The sequence below is a fragment of the Lolium rigidum genome, chromosome 7, assembly GCF_022539505.1.
Source record: "Lolium rigidum isolate FL_2022 chromosome 7, APGP_CSIRO_Lrig_0.1, whole genome shotgun sequence".
NCBI classification, from domain to species: Eukaryota; Viridiplantae; Streptophyta; class Magnoliopsida; order Poales; family Poaceae; genus Lolium; species Lolium rigidum.
In genome coordinates, this window is record NC_061514.1 from 162,539,412 (window position 1) to 162,559,541 (window position 20,130).

General features: G+C 44.9%; 1 protein-coding gene across 1 annotated transcript; it reads right to left on the bottom strand.

Moving 5' to 3' along the window:
- Positions 1-5,951: 5,951 nt before the first annotated feature.
- LOC124672207 (exocyst complex component EXO70H1-like) lies at positions 5,952-7,670 on the bottom strand. Its single transcript, XM_047208477.1, has one exon. It carries the CDS (start codon positions 7,668-7,670, stop codon positions 5,952-5,954), a length of 1,719 nt encoding a protein of 572 aa, XP_047064433.1.
- Between the last annotated feature and the right edge of the window lie 12,460 nt (positions 7,671-20,130).

The following is a 20,130-nucleotide window of genomic DNA, read 5'->3' on the forward strand; positions in this document are numbered from 1 at the left end:
TATGATGCAGTAGTTGGTTTGTAACACATGCTCTTCATTTCATGCCTAATTCATCAAGCTTTATGCTAATTTTATCCATGAGGGGATTCCTCACCGCCAACGAAGTATGACGACCAGGTGTATGCACTGACGGATGAAATGAATCTCATTGCTGATGGAGAGCCCTGGTGGCGGCAGAACGCCACTCCCTCTGACGCAGGTGTCGAGCTCGAGGAGGACTAGGGCGGAATCGCTCCAATCCCTCCGCCGCGGGTGTCCAGCTTGAATATGCACAGGGCGGCGCAAGCGCGCTTAGACGGAGGGAACAGGACGGCGCTTTGGAGCCGTCCAACACGCTGCCTCCGCCTCCGCCTGGCCTTGCGCTGGTCGCCCCATGCGGAGCTCGACTGCATCCTCCTGACCGGAATCGACCAGGTACGTGCGAGTCCAGCGCCTGCCGCTGGCTCACCTGGCTTTCCGCAAGTGCCGGATAGTCTCCGGTCTCCTGGAAGACGAGGCGGTCGTCGAGGCCAGCGGTGGGTAGGCAGTAGAGCAGGGGTCCGGTCAACGGTGGTGGGGGAGACACAGGGAGAAAGTGAGTGGGGATTTTTATTTTCTACGGGTAAGTGAGGAGACCAGGAGATTGACTGAGGCTGTGCCTGGAACACATTAGTTTCATGTCGTTGCTTCGGGTGCTTGTGGGCCCTGGGCCTTCGGACGTTGGCCATGGGCTTTTCTTTTCCCTGTCATACGAGATTTGAAAAACAATATTACCTGTTTTAATTCTTGCCTTCAAAAAAAAAACCTGTTTTAATTCTATAAAATAAGCATAAGTTTGAGAACAAGTGTTGGATGATCATTTGATGATTTTGACGATTTTTTCTGGAGAACAGTTTTCTTTGCAAATACTAGCAATGGTGTGTGTCAGGTTAAAATACATACAATACATTTATATGATTACGAATTTTATGTGAAGACATGTGTGTGATCACATGATTGTGTGTGAGACACATTTCAAGTGGATCTTCACATAAAGTCGCTAAAATATAAATTAGATTTAAAATATTTTTTTATTATGAAATATAATACGTGCGTGGCACGTGCACCTTTACTAGTAAACTTATGGGATTCGGTATATGAAAGCGATATGGGACTATTGACACGAAAATAACACCTGTGTCTGAATGTGTTGGGCCGCGACGGTATCAAGAGATCGGCCCAGACATATTGGAAGCAGCGAGCCATCGCTTGAGAACAGAGAAGAAACTAACCGAACCGGTACCTGGCAGTTGTGCAGTACTATGTGAATCGGTGGGAGGGTAAAACGGTCCTAAAAAAATGTTGATGAAACTTTTTAGCAGAAATCTTAGCTCCTTTATTAATAGGTATAGATTTTAACCAGAACCATTGGTAAATGGTCATATCAAGAAATTTCAATTGAAATTTTGATTTTCAACTTCTTTTTGGTAACCCATCAGAATTTTCCAGTAATCACGGTAACCGGAAATCCCAACCCCCTCCAAATTTTTTCCTATTCGGAACCAAAACCTTGGTTGTGCCTGAAAGGTGCCACATTCATAAAGACTATTTTTCGCATAATATTTTTCGGTCCCCCATTACACGAGAAGAATAATGCTACGATTGGGACATATTTTACGCGAAAACAATACAAATGCATTAAATGACACCCAAATATACTCGTTGAATCATGTGCAGGATTTTAGACCAGCCATAGCCCATAGGTATCATAGATACTAGTATCATGATTTCTATGCATGCCAAAAAACAGATGTACGCAATTAATGATAAGATGGGTGATGCTGATATCATAGATAACTACTACTACGTCCATCCCAAAACATAAGGCATCTATTAATTTTGAAAAGTTAAACTATATCAAGTCTGACTAAATTTTTATCCAAAAACATTAACATGCAAAATACAAAACAATAACGTTAGATAGATAATAAAGTAGATTTTTGTATGATATCTATAAAATATTATATTTGTTGATAGATTCTTCTAAAGGTTTGGTCAAACTTTACTTGGTTTGACTACTTTATAAAAAGCCTTAAACTTTGTGATGGAGGTAGCATAGCATAGCATGCAAAACTAGAAAATTTAATGTCAAATAGATCTTGCACACAGTTTTGATTTGAGATTATGTAAATCAATAAACATAATGAGATTATGATAATGGTAGTATCATATAATTTGTCATGTCAACTATTCAACAATAAATTTTCATGAGGCGCTAACTATCTATATATTTTTTCCCGAGTAACTTCTCAGTAGAAATGTTGAATGTCAATGGTAATTTGCAGATGTGAAATATGAAATAAATCGTTATTGCAAGTAATTTGTCCATTTGTCGGTAGGAAACTTGAGCTTTTGCAATAATTTTCCGCGTTAACTATTCAATAATAATTTTCCACTAGGAAGTAACTACCTATACTATTTTTCCATAAGCAATTTTTTGGTAGAATTTTTTAACGTCGACGGTAATTTGCCGGCGTCAACTATGAAACAAGCCGTTAACTACAAAATATTAATTCTTTAAGGGCGCATATTTGTGCGATGGTAATTTCCCAACGGTGTACAAGCGTGATCATTTTTACACGAATCTTCGGCCTCAATCGTAATTCGGGATAGTAATTACCCGTTAGTAATTCTTCACCGGTGCATAATTTATTAGTGGTAATTCTGAAAAAAAATCCAATATTCGGCACCTCCTTTTTCAGGGAAAATTATGTTGTCTTCTCTTGCGGTACCACAAAAGAAATATACTTACTCCATCATCCATCGCTCTTTCACCAGGGAAGAACACTATTACCTTCTTCTACGGTATCATTAGAAAGATATGCTTACTCCTTCACCAGCTACCTCTTTAACCCAGAGAGAATGCTACCATTTTCTTCTGTAGCAACTATGAAAACAAAAATAATCCATAATCCGTCGCCTCTTTTAGTCGTCGAAAATACTACTGCCTTCTTTTCAGTATTTATGAATAAACTTGTTTCGTCGTACGTTACATCTTTCAACCAGTATGGGTTGTCCTCGCTTCGGGCATCACAATCTCCATCTCCAGTGGGCCAACCAAAACCAGTGACCTAAACGGTCAGTTCTGTCCGTTTGGGTCGGCCCGCGGATAGGATGTGTTGCACGATCCAGCCTGCCCAGACAGTGCGCCTTGCGGCGCGACCCAGTGGGTCCGCTGACGATTTTGAACACCTTTCGAGTTGGGCAACTCCATTTCAAATTGCAACACATAAACATAGTAATTGTCAAGCATAATATGTGGTAAACATATGCCTTTGCCCTCCACGCAGCGCCAACTAGTGGCAGGTTTCTCCGGAATGTGTAAAGTTAGACAATATCTTACAATATATCTAAAAAGTGGCGAGATTCATCCAAAAAGTGGCTACTTTCATCCAAATGACAACCATCTATGTTCAGCAGTCTGCGCGGATCTTTTCTGACAGCCAAGAATCATTTGGATCGGCCCGTTGGAGATGCCCTAATGGCATACTATCCTTTTTTTCCATCGTCCTACAATCATCTGACGTTCTTTGTCTACACTACCCTCTTCTGTTTATTCCTCACGATTAGCGCTTCCCTTTTTTAAAAAATTCATCCCTTTAATTATTGAAAATATAAGTTCTAATAGCAAAGACTATTTTTTAAAGACGTTTCAAACAAGTGATTTACCTTTTTATCATTCTCACATTTTCCCGATAAAAGACTTTGATCCTTTCACTTCTGCCCATCCTTCTGCAATTAAAATCTCTATTAATTAACCCACATATTATAGTACTATAAAATACTATAACAAACAGTTTGGACCTAGCATACCGCCGAGGCAAATTTCCTACTACCGAGTGAAACGTGCACGGGAGAAACACATTCAAGTAGAAGTTGTGTCCCGGGGATTGCGCGATTGATACGACAGTCCGCAACGAAATTCCATATGAATCTGGGGAAATCCATTTGGGCTCAGTTAGGAGTAGTATATTAATTGTGCATACTATTAGGTAACGTTTCGTCAGTTCACTAGCTAGGTCAGCCGTACAAAGACATCTGGACAAGTTGAAGCGTCACGCAAGATGCTGTACGAGGACTAGTCGCAATGCATAAATAGCATATAGAAGTAGCTGGTATGATACTATTATATGTTATTATATTTACAAGGGCTGTGCACGGTATTATGTACTTTTTTTTTACTTGGACTGTCTATAGTGGTCTAGGTCACGGTGGAGTTCTATCTTTGTTGAACCTCGTCCTTTTCACCCTTTGAGCTTAATACAAAACGCGGGATCTCCTGAAGATTCTTAAAAAATATTGGTATCATGTATTAATATCATAGTTTTCTTATATTAATTAATTTATAGAATCTCAATGCAAATATACGTACAAGATTTATTTGATATTAAATTTTCTAGTACTACATGCTATGATACAGTATCTAGCTATGATACAACTATGCTCGCTCTCATGTTTAATTGCACTACCAAATCTGTTTTTTTGCATGCATGATACTACATATGATACTCACATTGTGAGTAACTGACACACCGGAGCCCACCCTCCTCTGTCACTTCGGCTTGGGTACTCCCCTAGCCACTGTCAGCGGTGGCGAAGTCTGTCTTGCCGAAAGGCAGAGGGCCGAGGAGGCACACAATGGTGTGGTGCGGTGGAGCGGAGATGCATGGCGGTGGGCGTGTGTAGATGGTGGATGGTGGAGGAGAACATGCGGTGGTGGTGGCGCTAGCTGGTTTGTGTGGATCGGGCGAGGTGAATGCTTAGCGACACCATCCAAGCCTATGCCGCTGTGACGGGCGGGGGTTGCAACGGCCCCACCCTGTATCCAATTTGGGCTGGTTGGTCATGGTGGCAACTGCATGCATGGCTAGACGGGCTACTATCTGTGGAGGTGGTGTTGTGGACCCTTTTGGGGTTAACGCCGGATCCAACAAGGTCGGCGGAGGTCATGATCATCTTCTCCTCTACTATCGGCTGGTGGCATGGGGGTACTGGCTCGGCGTGAATAAAGGCGACAGTCATATGGTTTCTCTTGCGTGAAGACGCAAATCTGTTTGATGCTTGCCCACATTGGTCTAAATGGACTATCGAGTTTTGGAAGGCTCCACCGACGAATTGTATTTGGGGGCATCGTGCATGGAGATTGCTGGATCGGATGAGATTCGGTCGTGCACACCCGTATTTTTTTCCAACCGTTCGGTTTCAGGAGGGAGCGACGCGAAGCTCTACTATTTGTTACCGGGGACATGTCTTTTATGTTCCATGGTGAAGTCGGAGGCGGAGAATATCACGGAAGCCGAGAGATGTGAGAACTACTGGTGGTTCACGTTGGTGCAGCAATGAGAAATTCACTTGGTGATTGCTGTTTGGGCGACAACACATGAGAAGTTTAAAATCTTACAATCCAAGGTGAAAATCTAAGGTACAGTCTTAATGAGTTGTGCATGGCAACAACCTTGTTAAATGCATTGTTTTGAGAGTGTGAACTTTCTTCAGGGTAAAAACCTACGATTTGTGATCAGGCGGACACTTCTGCACTGCTTCCTTCTTTGAGCCTCACTTTGGAAGAATTCGGAATTCTAGTGTTGTCTTGGGTATTTGTAGTGCTGCTACAAAGAATATATCATTGTAGCAAGTCTTTTTTTATTTGTTTTTTCCTTTTTTGGTTGTTGTGCGTATGCATAGTGCCTTGAGACTTTTCTTTTTTCAGCTTCTTCTTTCTTTTGGCTGTGCAGTGTCATTAGAAAATTACATTGTTGCACTACATCGTGTAATTGGCATCTTCACAATAATAAATGAGGATTAGTTAATTTGAACGTGGAAAAATGTGGAGCAATACATTATTGTTCAGAAACGCGCTGCACAGCAACAGACAATGTACATGTTAGTTTTTAGTTTTTAGTTTTTTTTTTTTTTTTTTTTTTTTTTTTTGCCTAGGTGCTGACTAAGCTATTGCTGCTGCTGATGTCTGAGTCTGACGCCCGGCCGCCGAACAGTCCGTCTATCATGCCGATCACGTCCCCCGGCGTTAGCCTGGCCGCAGCTCCCTGCCGCCGGTAGAACATCCTGTACGTGGGAACCACGGCTGCCTTGGCCACCGCCCTGAGCGCCTCCCCCATGTCATCGTCCGCCGCCACCCACCTCTCCTGCATCGTCGCCGCCTCCACCACCGCCTCGTCCATCGCGCCGCCGCGGAGCACCTTGGTCCCCCACGCCGCGCGAACGTACACGTCCACGTACCCCCGCGCCTTGGCCCTCTGCGCCTCCGCCCACTCCTCGCCGAGGACCGCCTCCAGCTTCGTGCCGCCGCCCACCTTCTTGGCCACGTAGTGCGTGTTGTTCGCCAGGAACAAATAGCTCAGCGCCGCCTCCCGGTAGTTCCCGGCCTTGGCGTCCAGCTTCCGCATCAGAACGGACACGAGCCAACCGATCGGGTTCGACCACAGGCTAAGTGTCGCTAGCTTCATCGATGACGATGATGTCGACGACATTGAGAGGTCCGACGATGACGAGCTGGCGGTGTCGCTTCCGGAGCCGACGGATGACGACGTGTCCGTAAACTGCTCCGCCGAGTATATGCGAGCCAACGCGTTCTCGTAGTCGGCGAGGAAGACGAGGTAGTTCATGACGTAGCGGGTGAGCGGGTGCACCGCGCCGCCCGCCACCGTGGCCTTGGCCGGCTCCTTCTCGATGGCCGCCTCGAAGCTGGCCACCATACCCCGCGCCGCGTTGCCGACCTTGGTCATCGCTAGCGTGACGGCACGGGCCGTGACCTCCGACTTGTCACCGAACGCCGCGACGATGGACGGGATGATGGTCTCCGTGAGCGCGTCGTGGACGTCGAGCACGCGGAACAGCCGCTCCGGGGCGCGGCGCGCGCGCGCCACGGCGGCCTCGGCGAACGCGAGGATGATCATTGCCTTATCTTCGGCGACGGCCGAGAACAAGGCATCGCCGACGGACGCGTTTTCCCCTGCGAAGACGCGGTCACAGAGGTCTCTTTCCCCGGCGAAGACGGACGCGAACGCGGCGCGCGCGCCGGAGAGCCAGGACTGCATCTTGGGTTCAATCTGTTCCCAGGATAGCTTGTTGATCGTGGCCTGCTGCAGGGATGACGAAAAGCCGTGCAGGCGCTGTAGCGCGGAAGCCACGGACGCGCGGCGGCGCTCCTTGAAGACGGAGACGCACTCCTGGCCGTACCCGGCGGCCAGCATGGCCTCCGCGACCGCGCGGAGGTGGCCGCACGTTTCTCTCAGAGCGTCGGTGCTCTGGTCGACGTCGTCGTCTTCCTCGAACTTCAAGACGTTCGGGAGGGAGGAGAGGAGGATCTGGAGCTCAAGCTGGAGCCTCCTCATGGCGGTATCAAGAAGCTCCTGCGCCTGTATGAGACCGTGCCCCCCGCCGTGGACGTCCTTGGCGGTGAGACCGGACGCGTAGAAGAGCATGGCGCGGTGCAGGTCCTTGGCGGCGCGCAGGAAGGCGTCGGCCTCGTCTGGGGTGGTGGAGTCGAGGAAGAGGGAGCGGCCGGAAGAAGAATCCTCCGGGTGCCATTTGTCGAGCAGAATGGCGGCGGCGGCCACGGTGTCGTCGACGACGGTGGCCGGGAGCGTGCGGCGGGGAGCCAAGGTGCTGCGGCTGCCGGCGCGCGTCATTGTTGCTATCGATAGATGGTTTGATCGTTGTCCGCGATGTGTGACGGTGATGTACGTACTGATGTATCGCCTGAGCTGAGCTGAGCTAGCTTTGGTTCCAAGGAAATGCAAGGCAAATGGCGGAGTTTGTTATGAAGAGCTGAGCTTTGCTTGGACGGCAGGGGGCAGTATTTGGTACTTATACATTTCTTGGGCCGAGTTGGGACAGTATTATGGCGACGTCGGTCAAACGCGACACCTGGCCAAGCTTGCGTCGATGTATCTCCGTCACGGATGTGAGTTGCGTTGCAGCCGTGCAACAGAATGCATATTGAAATATAAATATTCCAGCTTGTTTGGCCTGCATTGTGAATTTGTGATTAACCTGGTCTCTCCTGTACGCGGTAACAGCACTTACAAGAACATACACACGCGTTTTTTCGAACTAGATGCTATGCCCCGGCCTCTGCATGAATTCAAACGGCCGCTTTTATCTATTTTTATTTATCAAAGGTGAAACAAGAGATTATATATAAAAAAAAACTCGAAACCACCACACAACACAATGAAAGAAGATCATGCCAACAGGTACTCATTCCATGAAAACACACACACACACACACACAAAAAAAAAATCACTAGCTAGAACCCGGGAACATCGCATAGCCCGAGACACCCACTAAATGAACGGGAGCGTCTCATGCCCACTTGAAAGAAATCGTTACCGTCATCAACCGCTGGTCCATCTTTAGGGCTGAGATCTACATAGACACTTTCAGTCCTGCCATCGACGCTTCTATTAGCATGGAAGGTCTGGGTTAGTTTGAACTTAAGACCATATCTTGACTTTAAATTAATAAAGCTAATGACAAGGCCATAACATGGAGGATGCTCTGTTAGTTCTCAGATAGCAAAGTCTTTTGGTTAGCTATTTTAGCTTACCAAAACGTTCTATACTTTGAGACAGAGGAAGTAGCTTGTAATTTAACTCATAATTAGATATGGGGTTTACCCGAGTTTTCCCGGCATAACACCACAAATAAATCGGCAACAGTAGGATGATAGTGCAACCACCACCGGACCACTTCCAGCAAATCCTCCATTGGCCGACTAGTTCTGTGTGGTCCAGTTGGTAGAGTGGTAGATGACAATATTGGTCATTGACACTAGGATGTTTTTTCTCGAGGTGAAACCCATGATTTGGCATTCTACCTTGATAGGGCAGCCTCATGTCATTTCCTTGTTAAAGGTGTTGGTTCGAGGTTTTGCTTCGGGGCTAGTTCAGATCGGTCAACATCGACGTGCGAGCGGAGGTTCCTTCTTGAAGGCATTATCTTGGAGTGTTGACCTTTCTTCAAGTCACAAGTTGCTCAACTAGTGGATTACACTCTTATTAATCAAGGTGCTTCAAGGGGTACTTATGAAAACAAACCAAGTTTTTTCTAAAGCACCGGTGCTTATTTATAAAAGAGAGGTGCCTACTTACCTATCATGTATAGCATAAATAAGCATCGATGTTTCAGAAACTAGTTTTTTTAAAGCGCCCTCTAAGCATCTTGCACTATACAATTTGGCACTACGGGACATTGTGCCTTTGCCTAGTGGGAAGATACTCTACAAAGGCCGCCTGGAACTTCGCAAAGCCTTTTACGAGTGTTTTCATTTCACAAAGAGTAGACGGCAGCAATCCAATTGGAAAAGATCATGTGGCGAGTGTTTCTACACTGGAACTCGGTAAAGGCTTTGTTGAGTGTTTGCACTTGGCAAAGAGCAAACGATATAATCCCATGGGCAAAGGCATTTTTCCGAGTGTTTTGCCCCGGAACTTGCCAAAGATTTTTCCGAGTGTTTTTTGGCCTCTAATGATAAAAAATGTAGCTTGACGGGGGGACTATTTTAACCGAGGAGACATGTGTCATGTTAGTTTATGATGGGAATACGTTTATTGTGTGTATTTAGTATACACAGATAAACTTTAAATCTTTTTTGGTGCGTATTTTGAGGGGGGCAAGGCAAAGAACAGAGGCTTTGCCGAGTGTTTTTCCCTGAAACTTGGAAAAGCCTCAGTTCTTGTCATGTGCCCCTCAAAATACAGTAAAGACCTTTGTCGGGCCATACCATTTGATAGACAAAATGTCAGGAACATAAGCTGCTGCAACATGGTGCCTTTGTCGATGGTAACACTTGGCGAAGAAAGGTACGATGTCAATTTTGCATGGTCTCTACGGTGTGCCCTGCAAGGCCTAGTTTGGCTAAGCATCATTTCATGTGAGTCCCAATTTGAGCAAAACAAATTAAAAAATCAGAAAAATAGGGGTTGAACAGGTGCTACCAAGTTTTTAGTTTTTTTTAAAGAAAATTAGGGTTGGCACAAAGGTAATTTTTTTAGATATGCAACTAAGTGAATTTACCTAGATGAAAGACTACACAACAAAGCAATCTACCGCTAAGAAAGATACAATAAATACAATAAAAGATAGAGGTAACCAAGTGTGGAGCACGTGGAGACACAAGTGATGATTCCCGTGGTTCCTTCCTTTTGAGGGAAGTACGTCTACGTTGGAGGGGTGTGGTTGCCACGAAGGCCTAACCAGTGGCACAAAGGCCTCACCCTATTCTACGATGAGCGCCGCCATGAAGGCCTAGCTCACTTGTCCGCTGAGGGATTTCCTCGAGATGGAAATTAGGCCTTTACAAGGTTCTTGGGGCACACATACATAGCTGAATTGGAGCCTCCCAAGGCTGTTACAGCAGAACAACAAGTTATCAATGATGTAAACAACAACTAGGGTTTCCAAAGGAAACTCTAGCCAAAGTTCCCTTAGGTGAATGAGGGGGAAAATCAAATCGCTTTGGTGATGATGTAGATCATGTTCGTCTCCTTCGATTCTCCAAAGATCAAGAGCTTTGGGTTGTTGAGATCTAGTGGAAATCTTGGTTGAGCTGGATGAGGTTTTCTTGATAAAAACGAGCATCTTGAGGTGGAAGATGAAGTGGGGTATTTATACCCAAGCTACTGAAAGAGCCGTTTGACGAAATTGGAGCCGAAGTATCCGACCTAAGTGCGGGCTGGATTATCCGACCTACTGAATAATCTGGTTTTTTGAAATCTCCGGTCAAATATCTGGCCAAATATCCGGGGGGTGTGCTAGGGCTCGCACGTTTGGTCTCTTCAAAGTCCTTTTCCGTTTTTCGGGGGATAATCCAGACTGGGCGGAATATCCCCTCCACCCCTCCCAGATACTACAGAATATATGGCTTGGAGCTGGAAAACTAAACTCTTTTCATGCGCAATATGTGATCCATACTTTTTGGGGTTTGATGTTGATAAAATGAACACATCTAAATGATCCCGCACCACTAAAAATATCATTACATCATCAGCAATGTTGTTATCTAACACACAAAATCATAATAATAGGGAAATGTTCTTTCAATTCTCCCTTTTTGGTGTTAGATGACAACACTAGGATTTTCAATAAAGTTCAAATATCACATATAAACATGTTGCAAATGGATAGAGGCACTTCCCCTAGATGTGTGCATATAAGTAATTTATATTTGAATACATATGCACAACAAAGAGGTTCAACTGGCCTCAAAGATTTAATATAAGAGACATGATCAAACAACAATAGGTATGATATCATATCAAATATAGTTGAGACTTTGAGATAGAGTTCATAGCCTTATGGTAATAGAGAATACCGAAATCCATAAGTCACATACCATGCAATAATATAGTCTCAACAATATGGAATACAGAAATCCATATGTCTCACATACCTTGCAAATAGCACATAGAACATAGTAGCACAATAAATACGCAAATGTTCAACACAAATGAAAAATAAATGGACACAAGCTCTCAAAGAATGGTAAAAGCATATGCTTGAGCCCCATCCGTGCAGATCCCGGAGATCCTAATAGAACTACCTCTCCCCCTTTGGCATCGAAACACCAAAAACGGGAGAAGGATATGATACATGTCCCAAGGATATCACTCCGAGTTTGCGGGGTCCGAGACATCCTCACTCACATAGTCCTCATCATTGTCCTGGGTTGGTGGTGGGGAAGAGCGAGAAATATTGCTCCTTAGAAGGTGCTGCTCAAGCTCAGTCTAGTTGATTAGAGAGGAGTGCCAGTTGTTGTAGGTAGCATGAGTAGTAAGCTCAGAAGGAGGGCCTTGCTCGCCACTGATCTTGCGAAGAATAACATGCTGATTGTGCTGAATGTCTGCACACTCACGACTGGACTGATAGTTCTCCTCTTGAATCTCAACATTCACGTGCAAGACATTGCACTGAAACCAATTCAGCTTCTTCACCTCTTTCTTGATGTATGTGGAGGGAGCCTGGCGCCCATGGGTGGTGGAACTAGCATGAGCATCTCTCGTGAAAGACCCAGGGGTAGCAGAAGCAGTGGAGGCACCCTTCTTTCTCTTCACACATGGCTTCTTGACAAGGTGCTCCACACAGTCATCACTCAAATCATTAATGCCAATAGTATCCTTGATGAGTATCATAATCTAGGGATCATATGGAATATAGATTCTGGAAACAATAGTATCAAAAATCTCATGGAAGATATAGGCCATCACATCCACACGAAAATCCTGAGACTCATATTCATTTTGTGCACACTCATAGGCAAGGTGAAGAAGATTTACCAGGGCACTGCGAATAACATCATTGTTGCCCCAACTTGGAGCAATGTTGTCACACAAGATGATCACAAGCTGATCATATAGAGGCCGAAGACCGGTGATAGTGCCAAGCACTCCAGTATCATCATAGAGCTTGTAGAGCTTATCCTTGCTTGGGCGACTGATGCATGTAAAAGGCATACATGAACTTTGTCCTATATCATATTTAATTCTCACATATTTGCAACATATATGATGATAATACCATGTTTTACATTGATTTATGGAGATTTACGAATGATCCCCTTTATTTGGTTATAACTCTGCAGAATAGGAAAACTCTGTTTTGTGTATTTTTCACTTTCAAAGATCTATAAGGAGTCAAATTGACCTGAGATTTTTGGAGCGTAATTTTTTCATCGGGGAAGCAAACTAGGACCTGGAAGCACATCTGGAAGGGTCTGAGGCCCAAAAGAGCCCATGTGGCGCGCCTAGACTTCTAGGGCGTGCCACCTGACCTCTTTCGGCCGTCGATTGTCCAAATTGCGTGATCTTTTCACCCACCGACGTATTTTGACCTAAAAATCACTATATATATGGCCCCGAAGAGTTCTCAGGAGGAGAACGCCGTAGGAAGACACAAACACGAAAATGGAGGCTGTAGCAGAGAAGATTGGAGGGGGAAACTCCGCCGGGATCACTGCCAGATGGATCTCCACCTTCTCCGACGTCTTCATCGTCATTACCATATGATCAAAGGAGAGTATTCCACCTCTGGACTACGGGTTTGTGGCAGTAGCTTGATCTATTTCTCTCATGTTCTTCATAGTTCTTAGTGCCATATGAGCTACCTCACATGATTATGGCCATATTTGTAATACTTATGTAATATATCCTTATTCTATGATATTGTGCTACGAGATCTGATCGTATTATGTGTAAGATGTATTGATAGATGCATATTATGTACCCCGTTCTTAAGTATTTTTTCTGATCCAACATATATGCAAGAGCGTGTGTGGGGTGGTGTGTGTATTAGATGGAGTAGCATGATTTTAGTGATTGAATAGTGACAACAAATTCATGATCTATTATGACTTTGCCTTTTATTTTGCTACCTCACTAGGGATAAAGTGAATGCATGTGCTATGTTCATCACATGACAAAAGTGATGATCTTGTTTGGTCAAGGTAGTAAATTTGATATTCAAACATCATGTCAAAGTACTTATGGCTATACTCTGTTAATTCTTAATACAAGATTGCATGAAGTTTTCCCTTTCTTGTGTAGTACAAGAGAGATGTGTTGCATCATCTCTATGTTAGGGCGTGATGCCGATATGAATGCGTATCTTACTCATGTTATTGTTCTGCATCCTCATATCTAATTGATGAATTACTATTTGTCCACTACAACTTAAAAGAGAGAATAGTCAAGTGAACCCATGAACCCCGGTCCACGTTTTAGCATCAGAAACACTGTTATCTTTCTTTTATCTTGTTTTCTATTTGCTTCACTATTTAAATCCAAAAATACAAAAATATTTACTTTTCTTATTTGCATCCAAAACACCAAAAAATCAACCCCTTCACAGTTTTTACTTAGTTACTTTATTTCATCTAGTTTTACTCGCTTTATTTTTACATGCCAAAATGTTTTATTTACATACGCGAAACCTTGTGCTTGACAACCACACGGTAAAGTTGGGGACACAAGGCTTTTATTTTACTTGCAGGATTGCTAGAAGAAGAGATATGAGAATACTCTTTGCTCAGTTCCCCAAGAGTTCGATTTAAACCCTCGAGTCACCCTTGTGGGGAAAATAGTCTGCTGATACAACACTCTGCACTTGAAGTCCCAACGTATCAAGATGTGGTGTTGTTGCCAGGGAATAATCAAGACACTTCATCAAGCCCGTCGATCGTCATCAGCAACCTGGTGCATGGAGATGGTGACCAGTGGCATTGGGGCCATCAAAAGGATATTCCAACAACTGACCAAACCTATAGAAGGTGGCCTCAAAAGGGCTAGCACCAGACATCCATCTCATAGTGTGTCCATCATCCCCTTTGATCACAAGGGTGGCGAAAAACTGCTGCAAAAGATGGATATTGTAGTCGCATTTGAGCGTCGGGACTAAGAGGGCCTTTGACACTCCCCCAATACCGAACTTATGACTCGGGGGAACCCTAGGGACGAGTGGGGGCCGAAACGGTGAAGAAACGCCTGCTTTTTTGGAGGTTTTCGCGTCCTGGATCCCGCATACGGGCACGACCTGCCCGTATCGGCGGTCGTTGAAGTCTCTAACTCTGATTTCGGTGTTGTTTGGCTTGTTGAACTCGTATGGATGAGTGCTACAACATCACGGTCTTGGATTTGTATTTTGTGCTTCGGGAAAAAAAATGAGTTTTTCCATCCTCCAAATGGCTTAGTCTGGTGGCTGCAACTCCTCCATATTGTGTCCTCTTTGCTCCCCTTGTCCCCCCTTAGTCATAAAAGTGTCTTGCACCTACATACACATAAAAAGCAAGAGAAAAAAGGTAATAATATCCTAAAAAAACTAGTAATTGTGCAATACTCGTATGAAAGTGAATGAGAGTTGGAAGTAAAGCATATGGGGCATAGTTAGGGCTAGATAGAGCATGAGATAGATGGTAAATGGTATATTTCATATACCTAAAAAGTGTTGGATTTACCAGCTACCAATTCTTCTTTGAAAAAACAACAATGAACCACCACGGGAGCTCCAATGTTACCTATGTATTTTTTTGGGAACACTGTGTGGACTTTAACAAAGCACACAGTTGAAACTGGACATATTCAGTGGTACCTCAAAAACTCGATGTATGTTGGATAACACATCCCCCCCATATACCCAATATAATCTGGATGATTTGTATTATTCCATGAAGAAAAAGAACACCTCAAAGCTATAACAAAGCATATGGTTGAGACCGGATATATCTAGTGGTGGCTCGGGAAGGCCATGTGTTGGATATCACTTACCCCCAGGATATACCCGATCTCATCCGGATGATTAATATTCGACGAACGAAAAGAACATAGAAGGGAGGGGAGAAACAACACCGAAGAGTGAGTTGTGGATTATTTGGTAGAGGGATGGGCTAATATATATTGGACCAAGGGCTGAAGATGGATTTAAAGAAATGGTGGGAAAAGAAGGTGAAAAGAAGTTTGGCGCAGGAAGAGATGGCGGGATAAGAGTGTTGTTTGCCAAGTGTCCGTTAGGGTACACTCGAAAGAGCCCCGCTGCCATGGTGTCGCTGTCATCTACCGGCGCTCCAGCCACATGTCCCCATTCTTTGCCGTGGTCACTTGTTTTCTTAGTGCATTTCCAATTTTTGCAGCGTGCTTCCTTGTTTGTTTGCAAACTGTTTTTTTTTTGTATCTTTGCCGAGTTTGTCACCTTTTCGATGTATTTTTTTGATTAACTTGGCAGACAACCATGTTTGTCGAGTTCCGAAGCTTTTAACTCGGCGAACCACCCTAACTCAACAGATTTTGATTTTCAGGGAGTGATGATTTGGAGATGCCGCGGAGATCGGTCCTACATGGATAGGCTCAAGTTTTTTATGTTTATTTGTTCGACACTGATGTTCGTTGTTGTTTTTAATACTTAATAACATGTGGTTGTGTGCATCAATCGATGTAAAAACTGAAAGGTTCCTTTTCAAAATAAAAAACCTACCATCTGAAGCAAAGCAGGACATTACTTATCGAGCGACATGCTCGATAAGCTATTGCCGTTGGCAGGACATTACTTAACCGGGACGGTATTTGCATTTGTAGACAAAATAAATGAATATCTGATGCACACGAAGACAACTATTGCCGTTTGATTTGGAGAGACCAAGCCATCACGGCTGAATAACCGGCTCCCGTGTCATCACAGTAGTCGATAGTGACCCAGAAACTGACAGAAAAGCTTATGGTTAATGAATACGTTGACAGAAAAGTTTACGAACCCCTCGGCGGCTGAAAAGGAGCGGAGGAACTGGCCGGCAGCTAGACTACGTACGCATCTACGCATCTAGATTTAGATATACACCCAAGATGCGCTGGATAGCTTATAGGAATTGTAGCCCAATATCTTACGGTACGATTAGTGAAGACAGATCGATCTGCTGGCGGTTTTTCGCCTCGTGCGACGAATCTTCTAGTACGTACAATACTTAGCTTGTTTGATCTGGTCATGCGCAAGGAACAGCTTAGTCATTTTCCGGTTGAGGCCTGCACTGAAGAGTATTTGTCTTGCTTTTGTTTATTTCCTTTGATTAGATTAGCTAGCTATCTAATACGTACTTGGCTACTTGCTAGCTAGTATAATCTCTCGAGCTTTTATTTTCCTTGCAGTCTGGGTCTATGGGAGAAATTTAAGTGATTGAGTCAGGCAGTATCTGAGTTGGTCAACTCAACTCCCATCAGATTTGACGTGATCAAGCCAAGCTAGTTCAGGCCCGTTGAAGTCAAGTCATCGTAGAACCGTTTATCTTATTACATTAGCATGCGGTGGCAGTGGTTGATTGACGCATCTTCTAGTACCAGGGGCGTTCGACATGGACCAGTTCTCTGTGCCCTGCTCGATCCGACTTGCTCATGGTCATGCCGGTTTTTGTGTTGCCCTTTGCTTGGACTCGGAATGTCCACCCCCACAATCAGAATCAGACCAAGTATTGTTGGATATGAGAGAAACCATATGCGCAAGTGTCAGCAGTCTTCCTCTTTGTCGCACTCGCATCCCTGTCGCAAACCTCAGACGTGCTTCCCTCCGCTAGGTCACATGTGAGTAGACAAGGAAGAAGAGAAAATGACTGAAAGGAGGACACTGATAGCAATATATCCCTATTGCATCTTCTTCTGCATGCACGATACTCCACACCTGGCCCGAAGTTATTCTGAGAGTTTCTTAAAAAATTAGCCAACAAATCGATTGAAATCAAACAAAATAATTGAATTGCTAATTCTCAGCTACTTAGTGCTCAGTCAAGTCTGAAACCAACAATTTTGTATCCTGATTCAAGTTGCAAATGGAATTGTAACTAAGATTTTTCAGTTGTATATGAGGCTGCAATTGAGATTTTTTAGTTGCAAGTTGAGTTGTGTTTGTAGAAGGCCGGATAGGCTTTAGAGGATCCATCTCGCATGCTCATGTCTAGTCGAGAACTTGTGAAAATTCCAGGGAGTACTTGCAGCGGATCGGGAGAAGTATACATGTTTGATGATCGGTGTTTTACAACAGTGTTCTTGGTGAGTGGGGCAGCGTAGACTTTTTTATTGGCGGTCTCAATTTCCACTGGTAGAGAACAGACTTTTTGTCCAGTACCCTGGGAGCAATAGTCCCGGTTTTAAAACGAGCCGGGACCAGTGGGGGGCATTGGTCCCGGTTTGTTTGGCGCAGAGCGACCCCACCCTCTGGTCCTGGTTCGTTTGGGCCTTTGGTCCCGGTTTGTATTTCAAATCGGGACTAAAGGGCCCGCGGCAGGGCACGGCCGCCTCGAAACCCTTTGGCCCCGGTTTGTATTACCAACCGGGACCAAACGCATACCCTTTGGTCCCGGTTTACTTTACCAACCGGGACCAAGTGCCCATCTGCCTGTTATCACCAGAATTTGACCGGATCAGAGGCGGGCCGCGATTACAGATGGGCTTGAAGTATATACATAGAAGAAATACATGAATCGGCCTTGTATACAAAGTTTGGGCTAGTTTGCCCGTGTATCTGTAACATAGTAGGATACGTGTCGGTTAGATAGAGTTTGGCTCGTGCACGGTTGGGATTATTCTCACGTTAGAAAGACTACGGACTATAAATATGTATCTAGGGTTTATGAAATAAACAACAATCACGTTCACCACAAACCAATCTAGGCGCATCGCCAACTCCCTTGTCTCGAGGGTTTCTTCCGGGTAAGCATCATGCTGCCTAGATCGCATCTTGCGATCTAGGCAGTACACGTTTATTCGCTGTTCATGCGTTGCTCATGCTGAAGCCTTGTTGATGGCGAGCAACGTAGTTATCATAGATGTTTTAGGGTTAGCATTGTTCATCGTATCATATGCTGTCGTCGTGCAACCCTTAGACGTCTAGCCGCCCTTACACCTATCTTGGGTGTAAGGGCGGCACCCGCTGATCATTATTTAGTAGATCCGATCCGTTATGATTGCTCCTTGTTCTTCAAGGATTAGTTTAATATCCGCATAGTTAGGCCTTACAAACGGGTTGAAGGATCCGGTGGCGCGTAGGGTGTAGTTTGCTAGCCCTAGACGAGGATGTTCGGGGATCAACTTCGTGTTGGTTTTTAGGCCTTGTCTAGGGTCGGTTTACGATCACCGTGCGTGGCCGCCGAGCTCAATCACGAGTAGGATGTTCCGATTATGTGGTGAAAAACCTAAATCGTAGTAGGTCGTTTTAGCTTTATTTTGATCAAGCGGGACCACCATCCGATCGTACACCTCGTACGGATCATGGGTGGATCGGCTCCTTGAGCCGATTCACGGGACAACTCGAGAGCCGATCGAGGCTCGTATTTAATGTTTACGTGTACGCCATGCGAGAAAACTAAGCGAGGCACATCCAACACCTTCTACGACCGGGTATAGGTCGGGTGGCACGCCCTTGCATCAGCATCGGACGTGCGTGCCGGAGTCTTTGCGGGCCGTCGCTCGGAGGGACCAGGGCCAGCCGCAGCCCTGGGAGCCTCCCGGCTCTACTGTGTTGCCCGTCGCTGCTCGCCGGTGGGTTTCTGACCGCAACACTGCCTACATATACTCCTCCTGCCCAAGTACGAGCCACACTTAGCCATTTTTCACTTGTTGGCACAAGAGGGGTATATGTTGCTTTGCCCTCTTCATATGCACAGTGGAGAAAAATCGATAGAGAGTTCCCGTACTTTGCAGAGGATGCAAGGAACTTAAGGTTTGGTCTAAGTACAGATGGCATGAATCCTTTTGGAGAGCAGAGCTGCAGCCATAGCACCTGCCATGTGACTCTTTGTATCTCTAACCTTCCTCCTTGGTTGTGCATGAAGTGGAAGTTCATTATGATGCCAATGCTCATATAAGGCCCGAAGCAACCCGGCAACGACATTGATGTGTACCTGAAGCCATTAGTCAAAGAACTTCTACAGCTGTGGTCCATAACAGGTGTACCTGTGTGGGACGAGCACAAGCAGGAGGAATTTGACCTACGAGCACTGCTTTTCGTAACCATCAATGATTGGCCTGCTCTTGGTAACATTTCAGGACAGTCAAACAAGGGATACAATGCATGCACGCACTGTTTAGATGAGCTCGAAGGTGAATATTTGGATAAATATAAGAAGGTCGTGTACCTGGGGCATCGTCGATTTCTTAGGCATACCCATCCCGTAAGAAAGAAAGACAAGCATTACAACGATGAGGCGGATCACCGGAAGAAGCCTGCCCACCGTAATTGTGCTGATATATTTGGTATGGTCAAGGATCTAGAAGTAATATTTGGAAAGGGTCCTGGTGGACAGTCTGTTCCGAATGATGATGTCGGAAACGTGGCCATTTGGAAGAAGAAATCTATATTTTGGGATCTACCCTATTGGAAAGTCTCAGAGGTCCGCTCTTCAATCAATGTGATGCACGTGACGAAGAATTTTTGCGTGAATCTGCTAGGCTTCCTGGGCGTGTACGGGAAGACAAAAGATACACCAGAAGCACGGGAGGACCAGCAAAGTATGAAAGACCCCAAAAAACTGCATGAGATAGATAAAGGACGTCATTACTCCAGCTACGCTCTTACAAAAGCAGAGAAGGAAAACTTTTTTGAATGCATGAGCAGTATCA

Excerpts from the sequence above, each read along its gene's own strand:
- LOC124672207 (XM_047208477.1), bottom strand. The coding sequence starts at position 7,670 with ATGACGCGCGCCGGCAGCCGCAGCACCTTGGCTCCCCGCCGCACGCTC.